The sequence below is a fragment of the Tachyglossus aculeatus genome, chromosome 26 (assembly GCF_015852505.1).
Source record: "Tachyglossus aculeatus isolate mTacAcu1 chromosome 26, mTacAcu1.pri, whole genome shotgun sequence".
Classification (NCBI taxonomy): domain Eukaryota; kingdom Metazoa; phylum Chordata; class Mammalia; order Monotremata; family Tachyglossidae; genus Tachyglossus; species Tachyglossus aculeatus.
The window spans coordinates 4,934,802-4,953,413 of record NC_052091.1 but is presented as its reverse complement, the minus strand read 5'-3'; the positions used below and the strand labels follow the sequence as shown (position 1 = coordinate 4,953,413).

The 18,612-nt window shown below is 47.0% G+C and overlaps 1 protein-coding gene across 1 annotated transcript; it reads left to right on the top strand.

Moving 5' to 3' along the window:
- Positions 1 to 10,935: 10,935 nt before the first annotated feature.
- Positions 10,936 to 18,504, top strand: LOC119946226 (olfactory receptor 10A7-like). Its single transcript, XM_038767678.1, has 2 exons — positions 10,936 to 11,886; positions 18,373 to 18,504. Exons 1-2 carry the CDS (start codon positions 10,936 to 10,938, stop codon positions 18,502 to 18,504), a joined length of 1,083 nt encoding a protein of 360 aa, XP_038623606.1.
- Positions 18,505 to 18,612: the final 108 nt, after the last annotated feature.

Below are 18,612 nucleotides of genomic sequence, written 5' to 3'. Positions count from 1 at the left end.
GCCTGACCAGTTTAACTGGGAGAAGGGAGACACCCTCCCATTCCGTAGGGAAGCAGCATGGCCTAGTGGATAGAGCACAGGCCTGGGAATCATAAGGACCTGGGTTCTAATCCCGACTCCACCACTTGTCTGCTGTGTAGCCTTAGGCAGGACACTTCATTTCTCTGTGCCTCAGTTCCCTCATCTGTAAAATGGGGATTAGGACTGTGAGTTCCATGTGGGACAGGGACTGTGTCCAACCTGATTAACTTGTATCTATCCCAGGACTTAGTGCTCAGCACATATCACTGAAGTACCATTGTTGTTGTTATTATTATTATTATTATTATTATTATTATTATTATTATTATTATTATTATTATTATTATCAGGTGTGCGGAGGCAGAGGTTTTGGCAGGCAGGACCCCATTGGGTCCCATGGAGCTGCCTTCCCCCATTCCCATGAGGGGTGGGGAGAGGTCTCCAGCTGCCAGTAATTGGCCACATGGTGTTAGGCGGAAAGTTTGGGAGGAAAGTTTGTAATCATTCCCCAGATTCCATCCCTTCAGGCCACTGGGAGCAATGCCTTGAGCTCATTAAATGTGGCAGTCTCCACAGCTCCCCGCCCGGGAATTGTGAGGCCGCAGCCCGGCTCGTTAGCTGGGCCGCTCGGGAGTGTGATCTGGCCGCTCGGGAGTGTGATCTGGGCCCATCTTCCAGAGAAAATGACATCAGTGACAGTGGGAAACTTACTGCCGGCCTGAACAGGGTCCCCTCTGGGAGGCGCGTGGCTCAGTGGAAAGAGCACGGGCTTTGGAGTCAGAGGTCATGGGTTCAAATCCCAGCTCCGCCCCTTGTCAGCTGTGTGACTTTGGGCAAGTCACTTCACTTCTCTGGGCCTCAGTTACCTCATCTGTAAAATGGGTATGAAGATTGGGAGCCCCCCATGGGACAACCTGATCACCTTGTAACCTCTCCAGCGCTTAGAACACTGCTTGGCGCATAGTAAGCACTTAATAAATGCCATTATTGTTATTATTATTATTACCTGGCAGCCTCTCCACCCAAACTGCTACCATGCTAATGCAAGCAATCAATTAATCACATTTATTGAGTGCTGACTGTATGCAGAACACTGTACTAAGCATTTGGGAGAGTACACTATAACAATATAAAAGATATATTCCCTGCCCACAACGAGCTTACAGTCTAGAGGACTTATGCGATCCAGCGTTGATTACTGTATCGGCCTTCTTGCTGACTTCCCTGCTTCCTGTCTCCCCCAACTCTAGCCCACACTTCACTAAGCTGCCCGGACCATTTTTCTATAAAAACGTTCTGGACACATCACCCCACTCCTCGAGAAACTCCCGTGGTTGCCCATCCACCACCGCATCAAACAGAAGCTCCTCACCATTGGCTTTAAAGTGCTCAATCACCTTTCCCCCTCCTACCTCGACTCACTACTATCCTCCTACAACCCAGCTGTCACACTTCACTCCCCTAATGCCAACCTACTCATTGTACTTTAATCTCGTCTATCTCACCGCTGACCTGTCACCCGTATCCTCCCGCTGGCTTGGAATGCCCTCCCTCTTCACCTCCAACAGACAATTATTCTCCGCCTCTTCAAAGCCTTATTGAAGGCACATCTCCAAGAGGTCTTTCCTAACTAAACCCTCTTTTCCTTTTCTTCCATTCCCACCTTTATCTCCCTGCTTGCTCCTTTTATTTATTCTTCCCTCCCAGCCCCACAGCACTTATGTACATATCCATAATTTATTTATATTAATGTCTGTCTCCCCCTCTAAACTGTGAGCTCATTGTGGGCAGGGAATGTGTCCTTTATATTGTCATATTATACTCTTCCAAGCACTGCTCTGCACATAGTAAGTGCTCCGTAAATATAACTAAGTACTTTGTAACCATAGTCTCACTGCACTTAAGTAAATACTCTGCTTCCCCTCTCAGCAATTTATTTTAATGTCTATCTCTCCCGCTAAATTGTAAGCTCTCTGAGGTCAAGGATCATGCCTACCAACTCTATTTCATTGTTCTTTCCCAAGTGCTTAGTACAGTGTTCTGCCCACAGTAAGTGCTCAATAAAAACCACTGACTGACTGAGAAAAAGGAAGTCACCAAAGAGAATGTTCATCAGTTTTCCAGGTGCGTCTATCATGGTAGCATTTGGAAGAGGATTGAGCCATCATAAAAGCATTCACGAGAGTCCTCTTTTTTTTAATGGCATTTATTAAGCGCTTACTATGTGCAAAGCACTGTTCTAAGCACTGAGGAAGTTACAAGGTGATCAGGTTGTCCCTCGTGGGGCTCAAGGTCTTAATCTCCATTTTACAGATGAGGTGACTGAGGCACAGAGAAGTTAAGTGACTTGCCCAAAGTCACACAGCTGACAATTGGCAGAGCTGGGATTTGAACCCATGACCTCTGACTCCAAATCCCAGGCTCTTTCCACTGAGCCATGCTGCTTCTCTTTGTGTACAGAGCTGTCCAGGGAATCCAGCTAAAGGTGTTGAATAGACATGGTCTCTTCGCTCAAGAGGCTTATGATCTAGGCTAGATATCCTGAGGCAGATTGTCATGTAGGGACCACCTCTATTAGTTGCTGACTTGTACTTTCCAAGCGCTTAGTACAGTGCTCTGCACACAGTAAGTGCTCAATAAATACGAATGAATGAATGAATGAGTGAATGTCAAGGTCACTGAGACACTTGACCAAATGTCTAAATGAAAACAAACATTTCCCTTGCTTGGGAGGAAATGGGGGAGGGTAGTAGAGGGAATTTGGAGGGTTATGGGGAGGGGGTGGGGAATCCCAACCTCTCCTCTCTTCTGTTCAGCCTGGGAGGGCTTCCTGGAAGAGTGGGGATGTTTGGGAAGGACAGAGATCTGCACAGAACTGAGTCTTCCAGCAGGCAAGGGGCTTCCTGGTTGGGCAAAGGACTTTGGAAGTGATGAGGGACAGCAAGTTGGAGCAGGGGGGCAGTTCCATGAGGGAGGGTTTTAAGTGACCATTGGGGTTCTTGGGTTTGTGAAATAGGGGACCCAGGGTGGTCGTTGATTGATGTTTCTGTGTTGGCACTGTTTCCCATTCCTGAAATCTTCTGGGTAGTCCCTTTAGGCAGGCAGGGCAGGGCCTAGGCAAGAGGGTAGTTCTACCAACTCTATTATATTGTACTCTCCTAAGTGCTTACTACAGTGCTCTGCAACCAGCAAGTGCCCAATAAATATGATTTGCTGATGGATTGACTGTCAGTAGATGGAACAGGGCCGAAGGGGCAGAGCAGAAAACCTGCACGTGGATGGGAAGCAGTGGCACTTAGAGAAGCAGTGTGGCTCAGTGGAAAGAGCACGGGCTTGGGAGTCAAAGGTAGTGGGTTTTGATCCCAGCTCTGCCTCTTGTCAGCTATGTGACTTTGGGCAAGTCACTTATCTTCTCTTGGCCTCTGCTGCCTCATCTGTAAAATGGGGATTAAGACTGTGAGCCCCTTGTGAGACAATCTGATTGCCTTATACCTCCCCCAGCGATTAGAACAGTGCTTGCCATATAGCAAGTGCTTAACAAATACCATAATTATTATTATTACTTAGTGGAAAGAGCATGAGGCTGGGAATCAGAGGACCTAGATTCTAGTCTAGGAGAAGCAGTGTAGTTCAGTGGGAAAGAGCCCGGGCTTTGGAGTCAGAGTTCATGGGTTCAGCTCAGCCAATTGTCAGCTGGGAGACTTTGGGCAAGTCACTTAACTTCTCTGGGTTTCAGTTACCTCATTTGTAAAATGGAGATTAAGATTGTGAGCCCCCCGTGGGACAACATCCCCCTTCTAGACTGTGAGCTCGCTGTTGGGTAGGGACCGTCTCTATATGTTCCAAACTTGTACTTCCCAAGCGCTTAGTACAGTGCTCTGCAAACAGTAAGTGCTCAATAAATATGATTGAATGAATGAATAATCCTGGCTCAGCCACTAGCCTGCTTTGTGATCTTGGGGAAGTCACTTCATTTCTCTGGAACTCAGTTGCCTCATTTGTAAACGGGGATTAAGACTGTGAGCCCCACGGGGGACAGAGACTGTGTCCAACCTAATTACCATGTATCTACCCCCATACTTAGAACAGTAACCTAGCACATAATACGTGCTTAACAAATGCCATAAAAAAGACAAACCCTGGGCCTTGGGGATATATGACAGACATTATAGCTGCAGTCCCTGCTCTCAAGGAGCTGATGGTCTAATTCCCATTGAAATAGGCCGGATTAGTGGGGCTGTTCGAATAGCTGGTCCCAAACTGGAGTCCTCCACAGTGTGCCACCTTGAGAATCCTGGTTTTATGCAGGGGGCCCAAGAACTGGGGGTTGCTATGGGGGTGGGTCCTCTACACACCAAAACAGTGTGGCCTAGTGGATATAGTGGGGCCTGGGAGTCAAAATGCCCTGATCCCTGCTCTACCACTTGCCTACTCTGTGATCTTGGGCAAGTCAGTTTACTTCTCTGGACCTCAGTTACCTCATCTGTAAAATGGGGATTAAGATCGTGAGCCCCATGTGGGACAGGGACTGTATCCAACCTGATTAACTTGTATCTACCCCAGTGCTTAGTACAGTGCCTGACATATAGTATTGCTTAACAAATACCATAAAAAAGAGTAAAAAGCTTGGGGTCCTTACAAGCCGAAGCCCTGGACTCTGAACCCCCAAAGCCCCTGCCCCATAGGAGGGAACTGTAGGGCTTCGGGGGATCTCCGTTCTGCTTCCCCTGGCAGCTCGGTTCCCAAAGACCCTTGGGAATGATGGTGTGGGAAAGCGGGGGTTGGGGTACCCCCCTGCCACCCTCAGGGGGGGAGACCAACAGCCATACTCACAGCTGAAATGCTCCCTACCTCCATGCCTATGGAAGAAACCTGACAGTGTCTCTCTCCCACCTTGGACACGGGTGTCAGGGCCAGGGAGCTGGAGGAGTGGGAGGTAGGTTAATGGGGATCTGGGGTTTGGGAGCCAAGGGGTGCAGGGCATGGAAAGGGAAGAGAATCGAGCGAGAATCATAGGGCAGGTGGATGACAAGAGGCTGGAGGAAGGGTGGAGCTCGGAGACAGAGACCAGATGAGAAGGAGAGGGCAGAGGAGAAGGGGGAGGAGAAATACAGTCAGAAAGAGGAAGGGTGGAAGGGCCCACCAGAGAGGGCGAGAACCAAATTTTTCAGGGGAGATCAGGGTTCTGGGGGAGCCAAGGAGCAGATCAGAAAGGGCAGAAAGGGCAGAGTACAGACACCCCAAGCAGCGACAGGCAGAAGAGGGCAGCAATCCAGCCAGCCTCCTCCCTTAGTTCTCTGACCTCTCCTAGCCCAAACTCCCTCCTTGTGGCAAGAACATGGGCATGGGAGTCTGATGACGTGGGTTCTATTCCTGGCTCTGCCAATTGTCTGCTGTTTGACCTTGGGCAAGTTACTTAACTTCTCTATGACTCAGTTCCCTCACCTGTAAAATGGGGATTAAGACTGTGAGCCCCATGTGGGACAGGGACTGTGTCCAACCTGATTACCTTGTATCTACCCCAGCGCTTAGAACAGTGCTTGGCACCTAGTAAGAGCTTAACAAATACCATAATTATTATCATAATAATAATGATTATTTTCTCTGTCTCCCCATTATCCCTATCATCTCCTGGTCCCCAATTATACAGCCTTCTTCTCTTTACTAATCCTTGATCAATCAATCGATTGATGGATTGTATTGATCACATTGTATGCTGAGCACTGTATTATACTCCCCAAGCACTTAGCACAGTGTTCCGCAACAAGTAGGCATTCAATAAATACTACTGATTGATTGACTGATTGGGGGACTACTCTTGACCTCTTGCTATCTAGTCTCTTCCAACCTCTCTCTGGTTTTAGCTATACTTACTCGGACTCCTCCTGTCCTCATCCCCCAAGGCTCTGTACTGGCTTCTGGGCTCTTCTTGTTCTGCCCTCACTCTGCCAAGGAGCTGATCCACTCAGGCGGCTTCTATTACCACCTCGATGCAGAGGATTCCCAAATCCGCATCTCCAGAACCAGCCTGTTAATGTGCTCAGTACACAGAGAATGGCTCCCAGGGGATGCTCAGTAAATATCATTTCTACGCTGTAAGTTGGGACGGCTGGAAACCAAGAGGCGTTCCCGAGAAAGGAGGTCAGAGAGGTCAGTGTTTGGCTAAGAGGATGATCCTGGTGTCCAAGTTCCTACACTTCCACCTCATTTTACTAGGATCCTCGAGGAAGCCCTCCACAGGTCACCTAATCCTGCTTCCTGCCCTCCAGGAACCCAGGTTTGAACCTGACATTTTCTTTCCCCGTGAAGATGGGGATCCGGAATCCAGTTGGTCAGCAAGCGGAAGCCCCCTTGAGTGCAGCATTTTGTTTCCCCTTGGGGTGTTTAAGTGGTTGCGATTTGCCAAGCACTGTGATAGGTGCTGGGGTCTCTATGAGAAAATCAGACAGGCACAGTCTCTTTCCCATACGGGCCTCTCAGTCTGAGAAGGGAGGAGAGGAGGGAATTTACCCCAGTTCGCAGGGGAAGAAACAAGACCAGAGAGGTTAGGTGACTTATCCAAAGTCCCACAGCAGGTGAATGGCAGAACCAGGACCAGAACCGGGTTTTTCTATCTCCCAGCTCCATGTTCTTTTCATTAGGCCACATTTCTTGCTCCCCTTTAATTGTTTGGGATTTTTTCCAGTTCTGGGGTGATGGGAGGAGAAGCAGCATGGCCTAGTAGGAAGAACCCAGGCCTCGGAGTCAGAGGATCTGTGTTCTATTTCCAGCTTCACCGCCTGCCTGCCAAACTACCTTGGGTAAGTCATTTAATTTTTCTGTACCTCATTTCCCTCATCTGCAAAATGGGGGATTCAACACCAGTTCTCCCTCCAAATAGACTGTGAACTCCTTGTGGAACTTGACAATCCTATATCTACTCCAGCATTTAGTAGTGTTTGGCATAACAAACATCACAATTATTATTATTTTTATATTTGTTAAGCTCTTACTGTGGGCCAGGCACTGTTCTATGTGCGGGGGTAGATAGATACAAGCTAATCAGACTGGATTCAGTCTGCTTCTCACCTCGTTCCCCTGGAAGGTTCTTGTGGATAGGGATCGTGTTTTCTACTTCCACTGAACTCATCCAAGTGCTTAGCACAGTGCTATGCACACTGTTGATGCTCAACAAATACTGTTGATTAATTGATCGATTGCTTGGGTTATGTCCAGGGCTGCTGCATACCTGCACCCACTCAGTCAATAATAATGATAATAATAATAATGGCTTTTATTAAGTGCTTACTATGTGCAAAGCACTGTTTTAAGCACTGGGGAGGTTACAGGGTGATCAGGTGGTCCCACGGGGAGCTCACAGTTGTAATCCCCATTTTACAGATGAGGTAACGGGGTCCCAGAGAAGTTAAGTGACTTGCCTAAAGTCACACAGCTGACAATTGGCAGAGATGGAATTTGAATCCATGACCTCTGATTCCAAAGCCTGGGCTCTTTCCACTGAGCCACGCTGCTTCAATCAATCAATCAGACAACCAGGGAAGCACCTTCTTGGATCTGGGCCATGGAACTGTCTCCCTGACCTGGGTTAAGTCTCTGAAGGATGCCAGAAGGGTCCCTTGGTATTAATAATTGCTATTATTATGATCAATCAATCAATCAATCAATCAATCAATGTTGCATTTATTGAACACTTACTGGTTGCAGAGCACTGGATTCAGCTCTTGGGAGAGTACAATATAACAGAGTTAGTGGATACGTTCCCTGCCCACAACAAGCTTACAGTCCAGAGCAGGAGACAGACATTAATATAAATAAATAAATAATGAATATGTACATAAGTGCTGTGGGGCTGAAGGGGTAGTGAATAAAGAGTTCACATTCATTCATTCAATCATATTTATCGAGTGCTTACTGTGTGCTGAGCATTGTACTGAGGGCCTGGGAGAGTACAGTATAACAATAAACAGGCACATTCCCTGCCCACAATGAGCTCACAATCTAGAGACTGTACTTACTATGTGTCAAGCACTGTTCTAAGCACTGGGGTACAAGTTAATTAGGCCAGGTGACGGCCTGTCCCACAGAAGGACATGGGTCCTAATCCCAGCTCTGCCACTTGCCTGCTGTGTGACCTTGGGCAAGTCACTTCACTTGTCTGTGCTTCAGTTACCTCATCTGTAAAATGGATTAACATTGTGAGCCCCATATGGGTTGCGGACTGTGTCCACTCTGAGAAGCTTGTCAGAGTGGGTAGGGTACGTCTGGGTATCAAGATCGCAGAAGTCAGGATTAACGGAGACCTGTGAGGTTCTGCAGATGTGGTCGCAGCCACAGCAGCAAGTTTATTGTAAAAGTTGCAATAAAAAGAAGCATTAACCAATTAATCAAGGGCCTAAGGGGGATCATCATCATCATCATCATCAATCATATTTATTGAGCGCTTACTGTGTGCAGAGCACTGTACTAAGCGCTTGGGAAGTACAAATTGGCAACATATAGAGACAGTCCCTACCCAACAGTGGGCTCACAGTCTAAAAGGGGGAGACAAAACCAAACATACTACAAAATAAAATAGAATAGATATGTACAAGTAAAATGAATAAATAAATAAATAGAGTAATAAATATGTACAAACATATATACATATATACAGGTGCTGTGGGGAAGGGAAGGAGGTAAGATGGGGGGGATGGAAAGGGGGACGAGGGGGAGAGAACGGAAGGGGCTCAGTCTGGGAAGGCCTCCTGGAGGAGGTGAGCTCTCAGTGGGGCCTTGAAGGGAGGGTCGCCAGGACCTCCTTGTTAGCGTGGATCTGGGGCAATCCGTCAGGGGAACTGTCTCCAGAGGGGTGCATCTGACACTGGGGAACCACAGAACCTTAAGCAAAAACCTAACTGCAGTTCAGGGAAGGGGAAGTAGAATACTCACAGAAACCACCAACGGGCCAGAGCCCCTGCAAGGTTCCTGCATTTTGTCACAGAGTCCCCCGGGCAACCCCGAGAGTCGAGGCCAGGACAATCTAACACAAGTCTAAGGGAGCCTGATAGGAGGGGAAGCAGATCGTTGGGAGCCAAGCATCATGGTAGCTTCTACTTGGTTTTCTACCCAAGAGGGCTCCCCATTTTTGAGGAACTCAGAAACCCCAAGTACAGAACGTTTAACCACATGGGCAGATGGTTTAGCTAGCCAGTGGGACCATGCCTACCTTTCTCTTATGGGGTCCTGAAATGGTAGCCTCCCTAAAATGGAGTCTATCATGTACTCTCCCAAGCGCTTAGTTCAGTGCTTTGCACACAGTAAGCTCTCAGTAAGTAGGAATTCATGATAATGATGATGATGATGATGTTAGGTTAACACTACCCCGTGCGTATACTTGGCACATAAAAGCACTTATAATAATAATAATGATGGCATTTATTAAGCGCTTACTATGTGCAAAGCACTGTTCTAAGCACTAGGGAGGTTACAAGGTGATCAGGTTGTCCCCCGGGGGACTCACAGTCTTCATCCCCATTTTACAGATGAGGGAACTGAGACCCAGAGAAGTCAAGTGACTTGCCCAAAGTCACATAGCTGACAATTGGCGGAGCTGGGATTTGAACCCATGACCTCTGACTCCAAAGCCTGGGCTCTTTCCACTGAGTCACGCTGCTTATCAAATACCTTTTAAAAAAAAGACACAATCTAAGTAGGAGGGAGAACATGCTAAGATTGATTTTTCCAAACTAAAGGAAACCTAAACCTGAGTTCTAATCCTGGCTCTGCCACTTGTCTGCTGTGTGACCTTGGGCAAATCACTTCACTTCTCTGTGCCTCAGTTACCTCATCTGTAAAATGGGGATTAAGACTGTAAGCGCCATCTGGGACAGGGGCTGTGTCCAACCTGATTAGCTTATAGCTACCCTAGCGCTTAGTACAGTACCTGTGACAAAGTAAGCACTTACCAAATACCCTAAACTGAATAAAACTAATTAATAAATTAGGAAATATAGAGATTGGTGAAACTTTCTTGTGGCTCCTGGAGATCATTTCAAGGGATTGAAAACGTGAAGCAGCATGGCTCAGTGGAAAGATCCCGGGCTTTGGAGTCAGAGGTCATGGGTTCGAATCCCAGCTCCGCCACTTAGCTGTGGGACCTTGGGCAAGCCACTTAACTTCTCTGTGCCCCAGTTACTTCACCTGTAAAATGGGGATTAAGACTGTGAGCCCCAAGTGGGACAACCTGATCACCTTGTATTCCCCCAGCTCTTAGGACAGTGCTTTGCACATAGTAAGCGCTTAACAAATACCATAATCATCATCAACATGGGGGGTAAAGGGACTAGGAAAATGTCTCCTGTATTTAGGTGGAAGAAAAGGGCACCAAAGGCACAGATAATTCTGGGGCCATGTTCAGCAAGGCTTCTCAAAACTGTAAGCTTGTTATGAGCAGGAACACGTATGCTAATTCTGCTGTATTGTACACTTCCAATCACTCAGTACAGTGCTCTGCACCTAGTAAGTGCTCAATAAATACCACTGATGGATTGATTGAGGAGAAATCGTCCTGGTAGAGGGATCAGTAAGGCGAATAAAAGAAGCCCTGCCATTCCAAACACGGAGCCCAAATCTGCTCTCATCTCTCCAGAGGGAGGTCTCCAATGCAAATCCAGCTTTTTCCAAATAATTGTGTGTGAACTTTGCACATCATTGTCTTGAGGCTGAAGTTATATTTCTTTATTTATTTACTGGGCTCCCACCAGGTGCAAAGCACTCTACTAAGCACTTGGGAAAGGACAACAGAAGTTCGAGAGGCCTTCCCTGCCCAGAGTGGGATTACACTGTAATGGAATGCAAGCTTAATTTGCTCCGGCTTTCCCAATTTTTTGACCACAAGTCCACACTATTACATTGCACGACCGATTTCCACTTCGGATGGCACGGTATGACCTTTCACAGTTCAACCCTGAACCAGAAGGGCCCAAAGAAGCCATGGCTCAAGGCAACCAGACCACTGTCACCGAGTTCATCCTCCTGGGGTTTTCCCACCTTCCCCAGCTGAAACCGCTGCTCTTTGTGTTGTTCCTGGTGATGTTCCTCATCACCCTGGCAGGCAATAGCCTCATCATCTTCGTCACGGTGACCAGCTCTGCCCTCCATACCCCCATGTACTTCTTCCTCCGGAATCTGTCCCTGCTGGAGATCTGCTACTCCCTGGACATCGTCCCCAGACTTCTGGTCGACCTGCTGGCCGACCGGAGGCGGATCTCACTACTAGCCTGTGCCCTCCAGCTTCTCCTGATCCTGTCCTGCGGCATAGCAGAGTGCTTCCTCCTGACCGTAATGGCATTTGACCGGTATGTTGCAATCTGCCACCCGCTGCGCTACGGGGCCTTTATGGACCCCCGCCGCTGCCTCCGGGTAGCAGTGGGCACCTGGATGGTGGGGGTCTCTGTCTCCTTCACATTCACGCTCTGGCTGTTCAGCTTTCCCTTCTGTGGGCGGCAGGAGGTCCACCATTTTCTGTGCGACATCTCTCCACTGTTGAGTCTGGTGTGTGCCGACACAGGGGTGTTTGAAGCCCATGTGCTGGCTACCACCATCTTTGTCACACTCGTCCCCTTCACACTGATCGCCGTGTCCTACGGCTGCATCCTCTCTGCTGTTCTTGGGTCGCGCCTGGTCTCTGGAAGAAGCCGGGCCTTATCCACCTGCATGTCCCACCTCCTGGTTGTCACTCTGTTCTATGGCACAACTGGGGTCATTCACTTACAGCCCAGATCCAGCTACTCCCCGGAGACCAAGGAACTGGTGTCCCTCTCCTATACGGTGGTCACCCCCATGTTGAACCCCATCATATACAGTCTGCGAAATGAGGAGGTCCGGGTAACCCTGAGGAGGATGTGGGGCAAGAGAGAGGGGGGCCAGACTAGGTAGTAATGCCTGTTCCTCAGGGCATAGGGCTTGGCAATTTTCCCTACAATAGTAGTAATAATAGTAATGATTGTGGTATTTGTTAAGCACTTACTAAGTGCAGGCACTGTACTAAATGCTGGGTAGGTTAAAGCTAATCAGGTTGTATATAGCCCCTGTCCCTTATGTCCCTTAGGGGAAGCAGCATGGCTCAGTGGAAAGAGTACGGGCTTTGGAGTCAGAGGTCTGGGGTTCAAATCCCAGCTCTGCCAATTGTCAGCTGTGTGACTTCAGGCAAGTCACTTAACTTCTCTGTGCCTCAGTTACCTCATCTGTAAAATGGGGATTAAGACTGTGAACCCTCCATGGGACAACCTGATCACCTTGTAGCCTCCCCAGCGCTTAGAACAGTGCTTTGCACATAGTAAGCGCTTAATAAATGCCATTATTATTATTATTATTATGGGATTTACAATCTTAGTCCCCATTTTACACATGAGGTAACTGAAGCACAGAGAAATGACATTCATTCAATCGTATTTATTGAGTGCTTACTGTGTGCAGACATGGCTTTCCCAAGGTCACTCAGCAGACAAGTGGCAGAGCTGGGATTAGAACCCAGGTCCTTCTAACTCCCAGGCCTGTGCTCTGTCCACTAGGCCATGCTGAATAGTAGTAGTAGTAGTCATAATAATAATAATAATAATAATGATGAGGGCATTTATTAAGCTCTTACTATGTGCAAAGCACTTTTCTAAGCTCTGGGGAGGTTACAGGGTGATCAGGTTGTCCCAGGGGGGGCTTACAGTCTTCATCCCCATTTTACAGATGAGGAAACTGAGGCCCAGAGAAGCTAAGTGACTTGCCCAAAGTCACACAGCTGACAACTGGAGGAGCTGGGATTTGAACACGTGACCTCTGACTCCAAAGCCCGTGATCTTTCCACTGAGCCAGATGCTTCTCTAGTAGCAGTAGTCATAGTCGTAGTAGTAGTAGTAGTAGTAGTATCTCCCCCAGCGCTTAGAACAGTGCTTGGCACATAGTAAGCGCTTAACAAATACCAACATTATTCATTCATTCAATCGTATTTATTGAGTGCTTACTGTGTGCAGAGCACTGTACTAAGCGCTTGGGAAGTACAATTTGGCAACATATAGAGACGGTCCCTACCCAACAGTGGGCTCACAGTCTAGAAGACTAATAATAATAATAACGATAATTATTATTATTAATATTAATTATTATTATTATTATAGTAGGAGTAGTGGTTGTAGTAGATGGAGGAGGAGCACTATAGTAAGAGGAGGAGGAGTAATAGCAATTGTGTTTATTAGGTGCAGAACACTGTACTAAGCGCTGGGAAAGCCTATTCAGGTGGGAATTAGACCTCATCCGTCTCCCGCAGCGGATTCACAATCTAATACTAAAAAAGGGGATTGGCAACAGATGCATGGGAAAAGCTGATTACCCTGTATCTACCCCAGTACTTAGAACAGTGCTCAGTGCACAGTAAACACTTAACAAATACCAACACTATTATTATTATTATTACAAGGGACGATGAACCAAAAGCACTAAGACAAGGAAGAGGAAAAATAAAAATCAATCTGGGGCTAAGGCTAGAGGAGCAGAATTTCAGGCTCTTCATGGTTCAGAGTCCACAGTCACAACCATAGCCACGGTGATCGCTACAGCCACCAGTCTTCCTGTTGATTTGTGGAGGCTCCAGGGTGAAGGCTGCTTCTTTCCATCTCTCCGGGATGGGGCAAGGCGAGCCAGGATGGAGGATCCTCAGTGTCGCAGAGGAGACCGTGAGTTCGTTGTGGGCAGGGAATGTGTCTGTTAATTGCTGTGTTGTACTCTCCCAAATGCTTAGTACAGTGCTCCTCACACAGTAAGCACTCAATAAGTATGATTGAATGAACGAATGAGAGCCGGCACAGGTTCTCGAGGCGGCAAGGTGGTGGTCCGATAGAGGAAGGCGGCACGGGCCGTGGGCACTACGATGGGGGGTGGCGGGCACCGGAAGGAGTCACGTGACCATTTGGTGGTGCCATATGGAAGGAGACTTCATCTGGCCTGCCTCACCCTGCCCTGGCGGGACAGAGACAAGCAGGACGGAGACAAGCAGCTTCAGCCTGGTGCCTCCTCCAAACCTCAGGAAGGGTGATGGCTGTGGTTTGTGACTGCAGACCTGAAAAAGTTCCTCAGGCTCCCTCAGCTCTTCCCTCACTCTAGGACTCTAAATTCATTGTGGGCAGAGAATATATCTGTCCTAATGTTATATTGCACTCTCCCAAGTGCTTAGTATAGTGCTCTGCATACCTCAAGCGCTCAATAAATACAATTGACTGCCAGACTGACTGTGGACTCTGAACCACGAAAAGCCTGAAATTCTGCTCCTCTAGCCACGGCACCCTACTGATCTATGGTTTTCTTTTGTGTATTTGTCCATATCTTTATATTTTCTTTTGGTTTGTTTCATCTTCTTTCACTCGTTCATTCATTCATTCCATTGTATTTATTGAGTGCTTACTGTGTACAGAGCACTCTACTAAGCCCTTGGGAGAGTACAATATGACAATATTACAGACACATTGCCAGTGTATATTATGTGTCTATGAGTTCCCTCTTCCTCTTATATATTTAGATTGTGAGCCTCATGAAGGCCAGCGACCATGTCTAATTCCCAACTGTGCATTCTTTTTCAGCTTTTAGTTCAGTGCTCTGCACATAGTAAGCACTTAATGCTATTAATAAATATTATTACTTCAACTACTACTACTACTATTCTCATATATACTACCTGTATATATGTATATATTCATTCAATCGTATTTATTACTCTATTTTATTTGTATGTATTTCATCAATCGTATTTATTGAGCGCTTACTGTGTGCAGAGCACTGTACTAAGCGCTATTTATTCTATTTATTTTATTTTGTTAATATGTTTTGTTTTTTTGTCTGTCTCCCCTTTCTAGACTGTAGCCTGCTGTTGGGTAGGGACCATCTCTCTATGTTGCCAACTTGTACTTCCCAAGCGCTTAGTCCAGTGCTCTGCACACAATAAGTGCTCAATAAATACGATTGAATGAAATGAATGAATATTACTTACTACTACTACGTGGGACAATCCAGCGCTTAGAACAGTGCTTTGCACATAGTAAGTGCTTAATAAATGCCATCATTATTAACCTGATCACCTTGTATCCCCCCAGTGCTTAGAACAGTGCTTTGCACATAGTAAACGCTTAACAAATACCATCATAATCATTACTACTATTTCTACTACTCCCTGTGGGGTCTCAGTCAAAGGGATTAAAGGATTAAGGTCATTTCTTTCTTGACCTCCAGCCCTGTGTAGTGATGGGAAAGGTGAACCACCCTTCCCACCTCTAGATGGGAAGCTTACCGTGGGCAGGGAATGTGTCTGTTAATTGTTGTACTATATTGTCCTAAGCAATACAGTGCTCTGCACAGAGTAAGTGCTCAGTAAATATGACTGAATGAATTGAATGAATGAACGAACCCACCCATCCCCAGCTCCTGTCTGAGTCCTTGTCTTCATCCTGATGCCAGACCTGGCCTCCGCCTAGATGCCAACCCCCTCCCTCACCCCGGTCCAACCCCAGCCCTCCAGACAACCCTCTGAAGGGTCTTTGACCCCCTGATCATGAGTCAGAAGGCGGCGGGTCTCACATAAGTATGAGAAGGGTGGAGGGGTAGACAGGACCATGGTTGTGATCCATGACCTCTAAGCAACTGGGTCAGGAGCAGATGAAGAGGATGATGGAGTAAAATATAGATTCCAACATCAGGAGCAGCATTGAGTAGTGGATAGAGCATGGGCCTGGGTGCCAGAAGGTCATGGGTTCTAATCCTGGCTCTGCCACATGTCTGCTGTGTGACCTCGGGCCACTTCACTTCCTTGGGCCTCAGTTACCTCATCTGGGGATGGGAGACTGTAAGCCCCACATGGAACAGGGACACAGTTCAACCTGATTTGCTTATATCCACCCCAGTGCTTAGTGCAGTCCTTGGCACATAGTATGCACTTAACAAATACCATTATTATTTTTGTTAGGCGTGCAGGTCAAGGGCTGCCCTCTAAGGCTTCTGGGTTTACAGGAATTAATCAACAGAAACCATCTCTGGAATGTCTCCTATCCGGACAAGGAACAGGATCCCACTGAGGCCTGGGGCCAATGTAAACAAGAACACAGCTGGGCTGTGGGAGGGGTGTGTGGCCCAGCTTGGCACGAGGCTGGCAGCTTAGGGGCTGGGAAGCTGACACCGTACTCCTGGCCTCCTTCTCCACAAGAAGCTCTAACCGTGCTGTGTGACCTTGGCATGAGGAGTGACCTCTCTGGTCCTCGATGGCTCCAGGTATAAAACAGGAAGAGGCACACGGGCTAGCTTTACTAGGAGGAACGAGTCACCCGCAGTGAAAGAGCGGCCTACTGACCCAGTTCCAATTCCGTCAACCTCCCTTCCCAACTCTTACCGGCCTTCAGTTTCTTTTTTCTTCTTTAGTGTTATTTGTTAAGCGCTTATTAATCAATCCATCAATGGTATTTATTGAGCACTTACTACATGCAAAGCAATGTATGAAGTGCTTGGGAGAGTACAACAGAATTATTCATTCATTTGATCACATTTATTGAGCGCTTACTGCGTGCAGAGCCCTGTGTTAAGAGTTTGGAAGAGTACAATACAACAATAAACAGACACATTCCCTGTCCATAACACTCTTCCAGTCTAGAGGGGGAGACAGACATTAATAGGAATATATAAGTAATTTATCATATATAATTTAAAGATATGTGCACATGTGCTGTGGGGTTGGGGATGGGGCGAATATCAAAAATCCAAAGGATTACAGATCCAAGTGCATAGACAAGTGCTTTCTGTGTGTCAAGTATTGTTCTAAGAACTGGGGTAGATGCAAGTAAATCAGGCTGGGCACAATTCCTGTCCCAAATGAGGGTCGCAGTCTGAATAGGTGGGAGAACAGGTATTTAATCCCCATGTACTGCTCTGGGCCCAAATGGTGGCAGTGGAGGAGGGCATCATCATCATCAATGGTATTTATTTTGTGCTTACTGTGTGCAGAACACTGTACTAAGCACTTGGGAGAGTGCAATACAAGGGTTGGCCAATACACTCCCTGCCCACAGTGCTTACAGTCTAGAGTCGGGGATGGACTTTAATATAAATAAATCATTTACAATATATAATTTAAAGATACATACATAAGTCCTGTGAGGTTTAGGGTGGGGCGATAATCAACTACCCAAAGGTCACAGATCCAAGTGCATAGACCACACAGAAGGGAGAGGGAGCAGGGGAAAATTAAGCTTAATTCCTAGATTGTGAGCCCGCTGTTGGGTAGGGACCGTCTCTATATGTTGCCAAGTTGTACTTCCCAAGTGCTTAGTACAGTGCTCTGCACACAGTAAGCGCTCAATAAATATGATTGAATGAATGAATCTTGGAGGAGATAATAATAATTATTAATTAATTATAATAATTATGGTATTTGTTAAGTGCTTGCTATTTGTTGAGTGCTGTGGGGGAAATACAAGCCAATTGGATTGGACACAGTCTCTGTTCCACGTGGGGCTCACAGTCTCAATTCCCATTTTACAGATGAGGTAGCTGAGGCCCAGAGAAGGGAAGTAACTTGCTCAAGGTCACACAGCAGACAAGTGTCAGAGTGGGGATTAGAACTCAAGACCTTCTGACTGCCAATCTCGTGCTCTAACCACTACACCATGCTGAGGTGTGATCATAATAACGCTTTGAAGGTGGGGAGAATGGTGGTCTGGTTCATATGGAGGGGGAGGGAGATCCAGGCTAGGAAGAAGATGTGGGGCGACTTGATCACCTTGTATCCCCCCCAGCGCTTAGAACAGTGCTTTGCACATAGTAAGTGCTAAAGAAAATGCCAATATTATTATTATTATTATTATTATCAGTGGTATTTATTAAGCACTTACCAGCTCCCTGTCTGTCATCCCTCAAAGCCTTACTGAAAGCACATCTCTTCCAAGAGGGCTTCCCTGACTAAACCTTCCTTTCCTCTTTTCCCACTTACTTCTGTGTCACCCTGACTTGCTCCCTTTATTCATCCCCCTCAAAGCCCCACAGCACTTATGTACATATCTGTAATTTATTTATTTATATTAATGCCTGTCTCCCCTTCTAGACTGTAAACTCGTTGTAGATAGGGAATGTGTCCATTTATTGTTATTTTGAATTATCCCATAAGCTTAGTATAATGCTCTGCACACAGTAAGCGCTCAATAAATATGATTGCCTGACCGACTGACTGAAGTCAACTTAGAGCTTAGTCAGGGAAGACTCCCTGGAGGAGATGTGGCTTCAATAAGACTTTGAAGGGTGGGGAGGTCGGCTGCTCTGTAACTAATTTTGGATCATGGTTTCTCGGACCAGTCAGGTGCTTCCAGCCAGGGAGCCCAGCTGGAATTCTGTCTGGCCTCTCTCCCCTGCTGCGGATCCCTGGCAGCCAGCCGCTTGGATTCCCACCAGGTGGACTGGGACCTGTTACCACGCGGCCTGAGTTAGAGTTGGGAATTCCTTGGAGAGCTGCTCCATAGCTGGGCTGCAGAAGCTCTGGCGTATATGCAGGCCCTGGGGAGCGTGACTGCCAACTCTGTTATATTGTACATTTAG